This window comes from Rhea pennata, chromosome 15 (genome assembly GCF_028389875.1).
Source record: "Rhea pennata isolate bPtePen1 chromosome 15, bPtePen1.pri, whole genome shotgun sequence".
In the NCBI taxonomy this organism is placed as follows: Eukaryota; Metazoa; Chordata; class Aves; order Rheiformes; family Rheidae; genus Rhea; species Rhea pennata.
Genome location: NC_084677.1, coordinates 532,911 through 546,144, shown reverse-complemented (window position 1 = coordinate 546,144; position 13,234 = coordinate 532,911). Strand labels below are relative to the sequence as shown.

Genomic DNA, 13,234 nt, shown 5'->3' with positions numbered 1-13,234 from the left:
CAGCGGGGCAGAGCTGGGCCTGGCACCCTTCTTCCTGCTACTTTACCTATGTGCATGCTGCGGAGCACCACTAGGGCTGCTCCTCACCAGCCCCCCCCCCCCCCCCGCCTGCCGAGGGGCTGCCACTGCTTGTGCCCAGCCCTGCTCCTCTGTCCAAGTTCAGACATGGCATCATAAGCCCCTTGTGCAGCTGGAGCATTTGCGCAGAGAGCAAACTCAAAAGCTCAGCTATCTGATGCTCTTAAGGAGTCAAAGCCAGATTTAGCCCTTCCAGCTACCCCTCTCTTGCAGCACATAACTCACCTGGAGTTGGAGTTTTCTTTCTTTCTTTCTTTCTTTTTTTTTTTTTTTTTAAAAAAAAAAGGTAGCAGGACACAGGCCACTTCCACACCCCTCATTCATCCAGCTCCCTCTGCCCTGGTGCAGCTGACAAAGCCACTGTTTTCAGTAGCTTCCAAGCAGGCTCATCCTTGGGGCTGGCATATCACAGAAAACACGTATGTGCATCACACAGCACCTTGCTTGCTGAAGCCACCATGGCCAAACCCTTCCAAAGCGTGGAGGGAAGAGCCAGGCCAGGTTCTCATATGGCACCAGAGCAGACAGGCCCTGCAAGTGCCCCCTCTCAACACCCACCCTGGGGCAGCAATAGCCAGTAGCTGGCCCAGGGAAGATGAAACATGAGGCAGCCTGCCCAAGAGAAGGGTGCAGCACCAAGGTGAGCTATGGCACAAACCATGGAGATGCTCCAAGGCCTTCTTCCCAAGAACTGGGCCATACAAGCCAAGCAGGGCGTAAGCTAAAGAGCTTGCCACTTGGGTAGGGGGCTACCACCAAAGCTACCAACACATATATGTGCACATGTACCCCTCCTCTCCCACAGTTCAGCACCCTCCCCTGTCAGCAGAGCCTCTGCAGCTCAGCCAGGTCCCTTCCTGCAAACAACTCCTCCCAGGCCAGCAAGCACCTCTCCACTGGCAGTTTCAGCACTTTATTGTCTCACGGTCCTGGCTACAGAGAAGCTCCAGTCTCTTCCTGCGGCCATGGGGTGAGGGTGGGAAGGGTTGCACGCCTCCCTCTGTCCACCCAGCATGGCACTGCTGTGTCCATGGCATCTATAGGCTGCAGGAGCTGCAACTGTCTGAAAACTGGCACTTAAGGAATCCTGGCTGGGGCCACACACAGCTCCTCTGCCCCCATGCTGGGCACAGGCAGGCAGGGAGCAGCAGGCGCTCAGCCGAGCATGGCTGTGGTCCATTCCCGCTGTCCTCAGTGGGCTGGGAGAGTGGGTCACTTGATTTTTGTTTTTTCATTTTTGTTTTTTTCTTTTTTTTTTTTAAAAAAAAAAAAACGTTTCTAGATCTCGCCGATTCTGGTTTCTGACCAGATACTTTTAGCTTTTGTGGGTTACTTTTTTTCTTTTATGAGCAGTTTTCAATTTTGGCCAGAAACTGCTGTGCCCACCACTCCTCCAGGTCGATGGGAACAAAGTCTGAAAGAGAGGGGAAGGAGAGAAAGAAAACAGCATAGCAGAGCAGCTGGAGAAGGGAGTACAGCAAAGTGTGGTCTCATCAGACCACCCTTGTGGAAGGGAAATGGAAAAGTGTCCCTGGGAAAATGACACCCTGAGGTTTCCTGATCCCTGTACCCTGTCCCCCAAACAACAAGGTTGAGTCATGCCTTATGTGGACCTTCTCTGCACTGGATGCTGAAGGAGCCCTGAGGCTGCTCTCCAAGGTGCATACATTCCTGCTCAGAGCAGCCTTAGCTGCCTAGAGACCTTGTTCCAGCTGCCTTTGGAGGAGCAGCACATTGTCCACCCACCCCACTTCACTCTGGCTCGGTCCCTTTTAGCCCACAGAACAGGAGACACATGTCCACAACAGCAGGACCCAGCATGGCAGGAGCTGGTGCAGGGGACTTCTCTCCAGCACAATGTTGAGCCCACCTTCGCTGCTGGAGATGATATTTTTCCAGAGGAGCCATAAATCAGTCATAAATCAGACATCCTGCTTGTTGGGGCTCCTTTGAGAAAGCATGGTGGGACATCCACACCATTATGCTAGATGCCAACTGCTCCCACCTCAGCACTCCCCAAGCTGCCTCAGCACTGGCAGGACACCACAAGCATTGACATATCCCAAACCCTCCAGTAGGCTCCTCATGCAGGTCTGGCCCCCAAACATTCTCCTACCACACCCACCTCCACACCACCCAGTTCAGCTATGGCCTCCATCTCAATCATGACACCTCCATGTGCTTGGTCCCATGTAAATGTTCCTATCATTCCTCCTTCCCACACTAGAATACAACCCTGCTCAGCAGCTTTGTCTGTGGCCTGGGTTGAGACCATACAAACTCATTCCACTGTTAAGCCTAAAGGCCTGATGCACCCTAGAGACCACACACTGGGACTGCTTTTCACTTACTTTTCAGTCCGGGGTTCGGGGTTTTCTCTACGTATTGCACAGGGCCGCACACGTTCTCCCCTCTCTGGCTGTCGTCTAGCTGCTGCTCTACCTGCTGCCAGACTGGGAGAGGGAGAATGTGCGGCAGATGAGAGGAGCGAGCCCCTGGGGCAGGCAGAGTCCAGTAGCTCAGACCGCCTCGTTTCAGACCATGCGCAGCACACCAGGCTGGCCCTGGCCTCTCCCTTCCTAGCCAAGCATGGAGCAGCGCTGGGAGATGCTGCCAGCTTGTTCCGCCCACTTAACTCTGCTGGCTCTCCTCTTCTAGAAGAGTCGCTGGTTGGTTTGGGGTACGGGAATTTCCCAGCCCTGGGGCTGTGCTGCGCATGGGAGAGGAGCAATAGCCTCTCAATCCTCCCTGGGGCAGACGCAAGGGAGACTAAGAACACAGGCTGGGGGTTCCCTGTCTGTGCCATCCCCCAGCCGCTGAGATCCCTGACGCAAGGCAGAGCCTGGGCAAGGCAGCGCGGAGACGATGCTGGCTGCAGGCACAGCCGCCAGCAGTGAGGGAAGGGAGTCGCAATGCGGCACTCACCTGGAAGGGACCCTGTGCTATGCAGCCCCCCACCTGGAACACGACTGCAAGCAGCTGTCTGCACTGACGGCCCTGCATGCAGACGTTCTCACCTTCATAGACGAACCGGACGTTCTCCTCGTGGGCCAAAGTGTAGCACTCCTCAGGGGCTGAAACATGTTGTGGCAGCGCTTGTGGCCTTTTGCCATTCACTCTGTTGAACACAAGTTTCTGGGCTGGACTGTTGAGGCAAACAGACAAGAAAGTGGAGAAATAAGGAGGGAAAAGTGCAGCTTTTCCCACCAGGCTCCATATGAAGAGCATATTTGGAGCAAGAAAACAAGCTGTCTAGATGCTTTGGTTCACTAAGTAATCTGCTGCACAGCCTTGTACAAATCAGATCATCTCCTGATGTTTCACTTTCCCTCTGGAGAACAGCTGCCTGCAACCTCATATGAGCCTGATCTGGTCAGGGCCCAGCAAGATGGGCTGAACTCATGGCTCCACTATGCATCTTGTGCACATCTTTAAGTTCAGATAGGCAATTACCAACTCACTGTCTGCCTACAGCCCCACTCACACAAGAATGCTCGGTGTGTGGCTGCTAAGCCAGCCTCCACTTGGAAAGGTTAGGATGAGTCTACACATCAGTTTCTCAAAATCTCATCCTGCTAGATGAAGCGTTCAACCTACGTACGACCTGGCTCAGGCTCCATCCCAGCTGCTGCTCTTGCCTTTTTCTGTGCTTGGCCATGGGCTCCAAGAGATTCACTGTCTCGTGGGTTTGCAGCAGGACACACATAGACACCTAGCGCTGAGACCTGCCTACTTAGGGTGCTCACATGCTGCCCAAGACAGGACTCAGCGGAAAAGGGAAACCAGGAGGCACGGCAGTCATCAGCCAGCAGACAGCTTTCTGGGTAAACCCTCAAAGCAGCAAGTCTAGCCCCAGCAGAGCACTGCAACCAAACAGCTCACTCCCTGTAGAGGAAGTGGCCATTGCTGTTATGTTCATGGAAAGCATCAGCAGTATCTCCTCCCGCATCTCCAGAAGTGAAGGGCTTTATTAGACACTGAAGACTACCTCCCAGGGAAAAAGCCGCAGAAGGGACCTGTTCCGGTCTATGCCTCAGCACCATGCTTAGGGCACACGCTGTGAACTGCTGGCCCTGCTGCCTGAGGGAGAGATGGAGAGAAGCTCCTGGCAGTGCCCAGGAGCAGGCAGGCCCTGCAGGAGGCAAGGCAGGCACTAAACTGAGCTGGGAGACTCAATTTTTAGGTTTCGGCTCTCCCTCTGATAAAGGCAAAAGTGTTGATGCAGGGTGACAGCATGTGTGTTAGGCTGGAGATACAGGGTAGAAAAAAAAAGTAGTCCAGAGAAGTGTGCTGAGGCACATTTACACTGTTAGTCTGCCCCTCTGTGCAGATAGCTGAACTCACATTTCCTCACACTTACACATGTACATGCACCCCCTAATCTATTAAACACTTGCTTACAGCCAGGGAGAATACAACAGCTATGCAAGTGATACTGCTACAGCAGACACCAATGAACCTGGGAGCTGCTGGCCATTCCTTCGACTTGTTTAAGGCCACAGTTCTGCAAAGCATCTTACCACAAGAGCTCAAACTGTGAGCAAGCATGCTCAGGGGGCTGTTCTGTTAGAGAAACCAAGGCATATGGTATTAAACAACTAATGCACAGTCATACACAGAGCCCTATGTCTAACTGCTAGACGATACAGCGCTCTACTACAGTCACTGGAACGAGTGAAGTCAATGAGATGGACAAGAATGAAGGGCTACACTTCACTGGAGATGTTTCTTGAAGGTGCAAGGACATATTCTTACCCAGCCAGCCTGGTTCAGCCCTGTCCTCCTCACTGAGAGGAGAATTGCTCAACAGCTCTGGGCCCAGGGCCACTCTGTCCCTGGTGCTTCCACACACAGGAGCAGGACCAAAAAAAAAAAAAAAAAAAAAAAAAAGGATTCAAGCCTCAAGCCCTAAGGGAAAGGAGGTGTTTCCAAGTTTCCAAGCAGAGCAGAGAGGAGCAGCCTGGACTGGGGTTTATACAGGGAAGCAGAGCATGATGCAAGTAAGGAGAGCTGCTAGGCCTAAAGCAGAGGGCTGCTCATCTATCTTCTTTGTCCCCTACACAAAAATACAGTTGCTAAGAGGAGAAAAAAAAATACATATTGCTAGAGAATAACTGCTGAAGCATCATGAAAATGGAAGTGGAATATTGTTTTGAATTGGGCAAAGAGAAATGTTTTGGTGCAGGCTACTGAGCAGCTGAACCTCTGAGTCCACATGATGTCAGCATTTACTGGGGCAGCTCTGTTCCTTGTTGCCATTCGCCTGAAGGTGCCCAGCACATGCAGACTGGACAGCGTGGCCCCGAAGCACTCCTGGAACTGGGGTGAAGTACTGTGGGAACTGGAACCAAATTGTGGAAGCCTGCTTCCTAGGAGCTGGAATCCCCTCTGGAGACCAAGGCACTTTCACCAGCCCCCCTTTGGACACACATACTGAAACTGGGCACAAAATGGAAGACTTGGAGGGTGCTCTGCTCTGTGTAAAATCCCAGCATTTCAGCTTTTCCACCTAGCTTTAGGACAGCACACCTCCAAAACAGTCATTTCTGACAGGCCAAAGTCTAACAGGCTCTGAGAATGCAGCAAGATCAGAGTTTGCAGAGCAGACAGGACTTCAAACAGGCAGTGTGGTCCCAGCAAGCACCTCTCCTCTCAGGCATTCACTTGTCAACCTGTTTGAATGCATCTCAAAGCCACAGGCTTCTGGCTGGAGCCAGCTCTACAGCAGAATGACACAACGCAAACCACACCAGGTACCCAGCATAAGGCACTGCCTGGAGGGCCACAAAGCCCTGGAGAAACAGGACTCCCTGCAGTAGGCAGTGTTACAGCCAGGAGGGTAAATAAACAACCTGCCTTAAGGACAGTAAATATTTTACCAGCCACACCAGTTAATTTGTGAAAGATGATAGGCAAGAGAAAATGATAGAAATGAGGAGTTTTGTTCATTTCCTGAAGGGAAAGGGAATGAGGAGAAAGTTGTTAGTTTTTTCCCCTGCCACATGATTTCCCCAACAGAATGGATAACTGCCTGATCCATCAGGGTCTGTGGATTGCCACCAGCTCTCCAACTCCGTGCCTACTGAGAAAATCTCATTAAGATGAGAAGTAATCACTACTCCAAGTTCTGTCCAATATTTTCAGCTATTTCTGCTAACATTGGGAGAATGTCAACCCCAAACTCCTTTTATTTATTATGGATAGAAGATAAGCATTAACCTTCAAACACCATGATGGTCCATGAGAAATTTTAAGTAATTCACGGTCCACACACAGGCAGCAGCCACAATGGTAAGCCCCTGCTTGGACATGTCCTTCTAAGGGATCTCCAGCAAGAAAGGGGGTGGTGGTGGTGGGAGAAGTAGGCACAGAGACTTCAAAATGGTGAGAAGTCAACCCTTTGTCATTAGGAACAGCAGAAATTGAAATGCACAAGCACTGATCAGCACAAGTTGGAAGTCTTGCAGTGCTGCACAGTGAAGGAATCCCACTGCCTGCTAACCTGCTCCAGAGAAAGGTAGTGAATCATAGCAAAACACCATTACCAAAAGCCCTAAAGTTGGGTGAACATGCCCTGAAGTAGTTTCACCCATCCCCATGGAGGGTTGCGATAAATCACTGATAAAGATCCTGCAAACCTGATCAAAGACATTGCCTGCCTGCAGGACAGCACTCCATGATAAGGGTACTTAAGAGGAGACTGTATCAAACCCACAGCACATTTTGAAGGCCTGAAGCAGAACAAGCTGGGAGAAACCCAAAGGATTATTTACATATCACCCCATTGCTGTCAATAGGACAGAAGTAAACTACACAGTCAAACCTGCTGGTGGGGCTGCAGCCACCACTCCTGAAGGGTTACAGACATATCAATGCAGAGAATAGGGAGAATCAGCCAACAGGATCAGGTCTTTCAGTTGTCATTAGGAGCAACTCCAAGCCATCCTGCAGCCAGATCATGTGTATACAACTACTTATACACTAGTTCTGCATCCCATAACAGCATCACAGCCCTGTGCTGGCATGTTCCAGGAGTGGGGTGTTTGGCCTTGTTTAGGGAAGCAAGGTTTGTGCAATCAGTCCAACTCCCTCCCCCTGAACTTTTGGATCAGTTGCACAACTTTAGCCAAGTTTGGCACCAGGGCTGAGTTCTCACAGGTTCTGTAGGAAAAGGGAGGTTGGTAGGAGAGAGATGGCCAGGCAAATTATATCCCCACAGACAGGAACCAGGAACACAATCTGAGCCTGTAGTACACCAGAGAACCCTTGCAGGACAAAGAGCACCAAGGTAAATCCACAGTAACCTGGGCTTTATCAGTTCCTCTGGTGGCAAAACTTGATCTCCCTTGGTTGTACAGGACCTGCACACAACTTCAATCAACCCACCACCTTACCTGAGTAGCAAAGGAATGCAAGTAATTGCCACAGTGATGCTGTGGGATTATGAACAGAAGGAGAAATTGGGCCAAGGGGTATAACTAAGGGGAGAGGTACCACTAAATCCATCTTTCCACAGAGCAGTGACACAGGCCATGAAAACCCAGAAGCAAAAAGCATCTGGCTGCAGCAAGTAATCCAAGATCTACATACTATGATTTAGAATGAAAGTATAATGCCTTCTCCCTCCCTTCCTATAAAACAGGTGAACAAAGGAACAGATTAGGTTGCAGTTTTTACACTTTCTAATATACTGAATGGCGCTCGGGGCATAGCAAACGGGTACCAACTGACAGCTAAAAATCAAAACAGTCTCAGACCTACCACCACACCAGATAGTGGCGTTAAGGCAAGGTATCCCGGTAGTTTCTGAAGAACCTTTATACCAACATAATTGCTTTCTGCGAGTGAACTAATACTAGCTAACAGCAGAGTGATCATAAAAGGAATACACCATTCCAATTGCTCGAGTAATCTGATCATGCAATAAACTAAGCAGAGTCTTACAGCAGGTCAGTGAGCACAGGACATAAGAAATGAGTGTTGCAACAGCCTGTTGCTGAGCTTTTCAGCCAGGCAGCGTGCAGCTCTTCCCTGCGGTACTCCTGAAGCACGGGTTTGGAAAGGGACGAGGCTTAAATAAGCAAAGAGCTCCCATAGCAGCAGCAGCGCTGGCAGAGCCGCTGTCTTCACTGCGACCCAAGTCCAGGCGCCAGTCGCAGCCAGGGCTCCTTCCCCGGCATGCGGGGGTGCTCACCGCGTGTGTACCAGCCAGGGTACCCCATCAGCAGCGCTCCCTGCCCATGGGGCAAGCGCTAGGGGCTCAACCCCTCCTCGTGACCCTTCCCCACATGAGGCTGCCCCACTGTGGGGCCCCCCCAGCCACGGGGATGGCAGGCCCACCTCAGGGACCCAGCAACCTGCCTGTGGGCCCCAGGAGGTGGAGAGGGCCACTTCAGGGACCCACCTCAGCCCCCAAGGCAGGGCATGGGGCCCACCTCAGCCCCTGCAACAGGGCAAGGGGGCTACCTCAGCCCCCCGTAACAGTGAAGGGGCCCTAGCTCAGCCCCCCAGGTGCCACCTCAGCCCCCCAGGATAGGAGGGAGGATAACCCACCTCAGTCCCCCAAGCGCTGCCTCAGCCACTCAAGACAGGGTAGGGGGCCCACTTCAGGCCCCCAAGTGCCACATCAGTCCCCAGGACAGTGCAGGAGAGCCACCTCAGCCCCCCAAGTGCCACCTCAGCCACTCAAGACAGGGCAGGGGGCCCACTTCAGCCCCCCAGGAAGGGGCCGGGGGGGCCCACCTCAGCCCGGGGACAGCACGTATGTGTGTGCGCGCGTGCAGGGAGACGGGGCGCCTCGGCCTCCCGTGTGCCACCTCGGACCCCGGGACACAGCGCGGGGGCCCTTCGGCGGAGCCGCCTCGCCCTGCCCCCGCCGCGGCCGGGCGCGCACCGCGGCGCCCCGCCGGCGGGACTGCCCGGGCCCGGCCGCTCGCTCGCCCGCCCACCTCCCGCCAGCCCCTCCTCCCGGGAGCCATGCGGCAAGGGCAGCGCCGCTCACCTTTCCCCAAGGTCACCGCGCCGCTGCCCCCGCCACGCTGCGCCGCGCGTGGGCACGGCGAGGCGAGCGGCGCCGCCGCCGCGCTCACCTCGAGAGGGGCCAGGGGCTGGGCTGGTGCCGGCCCCGCAGCTCGCCCAGCTTGCTCTCCACCTGCTGCTGTGTGGGACCTGCGGGACGAGCGGGCGCGCGTGAGCCGGGCGGCCCGCGGCGGCGGCGCGCCCCGCCGCACGCCCCGCGCCCCGCTACCTGTGCGCCGCTGCGTGGCCAGCTTGCTGGGGCCCCGCGTGATGGTGTACATCATGCGCCGCAGGCAGGCGGGCAGGCAGGCAGGCAGCCCTCGCCCGGCCCTGCCTTCCCCGGCCCTGCCCGGGGAACCGCGGCGGCACCGGGACCCCCGCGGAGCCGCTGCCGCCTGCTGCCAGACGAATGCGAACGCCGCGCGCCGTCGCCGGGGCCCTTTAACGGACCGGGCCCGCACGCGCCGCGTGCGCGCGACACGCCCCCCGGCCTTAAAGGGCCAGAGGCCACAGGGGGCCCGGGGCCACGCGGGGGGCGGGACATGCGGGGCCGCCAGCGCAAGGCCTCCGCGGAGGTGGGCGAGTCACGTGGGGGACGTGTCCCGCACACGCATGGGGCACGGGAGGCCTAGGGGACACATACGGGACATGTGGAAGACACAAGGGTCACACAGGGGACATACAGAGAAAGAGGGACGTGTAGAAAATGTAGAGGACGGAGGGACACATGGACGTGTAGGACACATAAGGACACAGGAGACACAGGACATGTTTAGAGGATGGGGACAAGGGTGACAGGACACAGGCACACATAGGCATGTAGGGGACATGGACACGTAGGACACAAGGACACAGAAGATGCAGGCCATTAGCACCCATGGATGTTTGGGGGACAGGGTGTCCCATCGGAGATGTATGGGACACAGAAGACACATGGGACACAAAGGACTCCTCAGGTACATGGAAACACACAAGAAACATGTAGGAGACACAGATATGTGGGATGCAGGAGAGGTCAGAGGCACACCTAGGACATGGAGGCAATGTGGGGCAGAGGACTCATGTATGAGGCAGGCAGAAGGCACCCATGGAACACGCACGAGATATGCTTGGGATGTAGGGGATCCATGTGGGACACAGAGCATGCAGGAGGCACGCATGGGACAGGCAGGAGACAGGCAGGAGGAATACGAATCACACATGGGACATGCCATGACTGCTGCCAAAGAGGTCTATGCTCCCACAAGCACCACAGTGTGCGCATCTCATCCTGCGGAACTAGCGTCAAAAAACCCCGCCACCCTCTCACCAACTTAAACGTCGTATCGCCGGGGGTGGGGGGGTGACAGCAGTACGGGGTTCTTCTGCATCAGCCGAAACTATGGGCAGGTATTGTTTGTTGCTTCCTTGGTGTAATTCAGCGAGAGCTGAGGCACCTCTACGTTGGCTTTGAGAAGAGTTTATGAAGAGCGAGGCCTGAGCACCATGGCTCAGAGACAGGCAAAGCAGGAAGATGGACTGGTTGCTTTCCTCTGGGGGCCACTGCCTCCGTGTAGTCACTGGTGGTGCTCTTTGGACCCGGGAAGGTGTGCTGAGGTCTCCTGATGAAACCTGCTGCGGGGTGGGGGGAGGCAAGGCAGAGGGCTTGGGGAAGCAGGAAGGCTTCCTGATCCTGCCCCCCCCCCCCAACCTAGGCAAGGAAAGGAAGAGCAGCTCTTACGCTCTCAACTCGTGAATCCCTTCAGAGTCCCCTGAGATCCAAGGGCTTGCTCTGCTGCCTGGATGTCTTCCCCCAAAGGGCTGAAGCTGCGACCTCAGCAGGAGATCCCTTGTGGGCCATAGATAAAATGTGTATAAAGGCAGTTGGGTTTTAGGCTTTTGAGCTTCAGAAAAAAGAGAAGTGAGAGGGAGGTTGGAAGGAAAATGTGCTCCTTGGGAGGGTTAGCCTGTAAGTTTTCTACCTTGGATTTTTTTTTTTTTTTTTTTTCGGTCAGTCTGGCTGTGGTCAGAGGAAGGATCAGGAGGATTTGGGCTGATAGAGCCCAGCCACTGTGAGGTTCAAGGCTGTTCCCTGTTTCTGCTAGAGGGGCTATTTGCTGCTTCTGCCCCTCCATGGGGACCTTCTCCCAGCACAGGTATGGAGAGGGCCACGGCAGTGTCTGGAGCTGGCATCGTGAACATGGGGCCCACCCTCTGCCACTTAGACTGAAACAGCCCAAGCAGGAGTGTGCTGCTTCCTGTGATATCCTTTTCGGTGTGCGAGAGCAGCTGGCCTTGGGCAGATGCAGCCCTGGCTTTTGCTGGAGTGAGAACAATACACTCCAGCACAGCAAATGTGAAGAAATGGGTCACAAAGTGAAAGGGCGCTTCCTCACTCCCCACTCATTTTTAGGAGGCAGGTTCAACGTTCATCTTTTCCTCTCTTGTTCGTGGAGAAGGGACAAAGACACAGAAAGGGCAAGCGATTTGTCTGCAGTTGAACAAAAAGTCTGCAGCAGATCTGTCTGGGGCTGTGGCTCTGACGGCTAGGGAAGACTGCTGGGACTCATCTCTTCTGCTCTTCCATTGTACGAGTCACAGAGCCCAAACCTTCACATGGCAGCTGGCATTTCTCAGGCCAGGGCATGATTTGGCTTCCTCTCGGCAAGGTCCTGGTGTTGGGGAGGTGCTTACTCACTGCCCTTTGGTCAGGAATCGCCCAGGCTCAAGGTGACCTTGGGAATTTCTGCTTCACCAGCCAGACTGCTTTGAAGGTGCGGCATTGCCAGACCAGGAGGGTTTTGAGCAGTGTGGCCAGGACCCTGTCGCCCTGTCCATGCTCCTCAGCCCAGTCCCGCTCCAGAGCTGCTTCCAGAAGGGTGTCCTCCAAAGCGGACGGTGGTTGCCGCGTGGGGAGCAATGTCTGATGCTGTGGCATGCTGGGCAACCATGCTCTGCCTGCAGGGGTGCAGTGAGGAGCTGTCAGTCCTCACATGATTGACCCCAGCCCTATAGGATCAAGCCCTTGTCTGGTGTACGTTAATGTGCTTAAAAACCCCACCAGCCTCTTGGGCTTGGAGCTGGAATGCAGCAAACCTCCGTTGTTATTAGGAGTCCTTGCAAAAGGGGTTCCAAGGTTCACACTGCAGCACCACGGCACACATACAAGGAGCATCCCTGGGGGATTAGCTGTGTCTCGCCAGAGCTGAGTGGTATTTGCTGAGGAATTAGCCCCATCTTGCTGCTTTGGCCACTTGCTGGGGCTTCCCAATCCTTCAGCCGGTTTTCCAAAGCCTGGGCCCAGATTATATTCCAGCAATTTTGTTGCGGCCCATCAGAGAGGAAGGTAAGCTGATCGTGTGGTTGCACGGTGGGAAATCCTTCGGGGGCTGGCGGAGCTCAACTTTCTTTCTGCTCCCAGCAAACGCGATTCAGAAGGCTGAGCTTGCGAGCGGGCGGCCGCTGTTGCAGCGCTGCGGACGCCAAGTCCTGCCCGGCTCAGTGGTCCGTAGGAGGCCTCTGACTGCGCTGGGTGGCCACCGGCTGCTGGAACTCAAAGCCCGGCCAACGCTGGGGGCCAGAGCTCCCAGCTGGCCCTGCCAGCCGCAGGCCCAGCGAGGGCCGTGGCTGTGGGGGGCTGCCCCAGCTCGGCCTGGTGGCCCTGGGTGGGCCAAAGGGCCCAAGCGGCTCCCTCAGCCCCAGGCCCTGCCGTGGCGTGGGCGTGCCAGCCCCAGCGCCACGGGCCTGGGGGATCTGCCCTTGCCTGCCGGGCACCCGCGGCATCACGGGCCCACGGGAGGAGGGGACAGGCCCTGCTGCCTCCTCGGGCCCTCAGGCCTCGGCTGCAGCCGCCAGGCAGGTGCCACAGCTTCCCCACAGTGCAGTCTACCCGAGGGCTGCCACATTCTTAGGCAGCGGCAGGAAAACAGCTACTAGCAGCGCCGCTGGTGTAGTGGTATCATGCAAGATTCCCATTCTTGCGACCCGGGTTCGATTCCCGGGCGGCGCAGGATTTTTTTTTTTTTTATTATTACTTTTTAATTTGAGCCGTTGCCTTGCCCCCGAGCAGGGGCGGCCGCTGTTGCCGGGCAGCGGGACACGGGGCAGGCGTGGCCGCTTCTGCTCCGGGAGCCTCGGCGCCGGAGCGGATCCACGCGCG

General features: G+C 55.3%; 1 protein-coding gene and 1 non-coding gene across 2 annotated transcripts; one reads left to right on the top strand and one right to left on the bottom strand.

Moving 5' to 3' along the window:
* Positions 1 to 975: 975 nt before the first annotated feature.
* MCRIP2 (MAPK regulated corepressor interacting protein 2) lies at positions 976 to 9,547 on the bottom strand. Its single transcript, XM_062588121.1, has 5 exons — positions 9,326 to 9,547; positions 9,168 to 9,246; positions 3,096 to 3,223; positions 2,430 to 2,531; positions 976 to 1,492 (listed from the first exon to the last, which is right to left on the bottom strand). Exons 1-5 carry the CDS (start codon positions 9,378 to 9,380, stop codon positions 1,422 to 1,424), a joined length of 435 nt encoding a protein of 144 aa, XP_062444105.1. The 5' UTR covers positions 9,381 to 9,547; the 3' UTR covers positions 976 to 1,421.
* Positions 9,548 to 13,013: 3,466 nt separating this feature from the next.
* Positions 13,014 to 13,084, top strand: TRNAG-CCC (transfer RNA glycine (anticodon CCC)). The gene has a single exon. It is a non-coding gene; the product is annotated as a tRNA-Gly (tRNA).
* Positions 13,085 to 13,234: the final 150 nt, after the last annotated feature.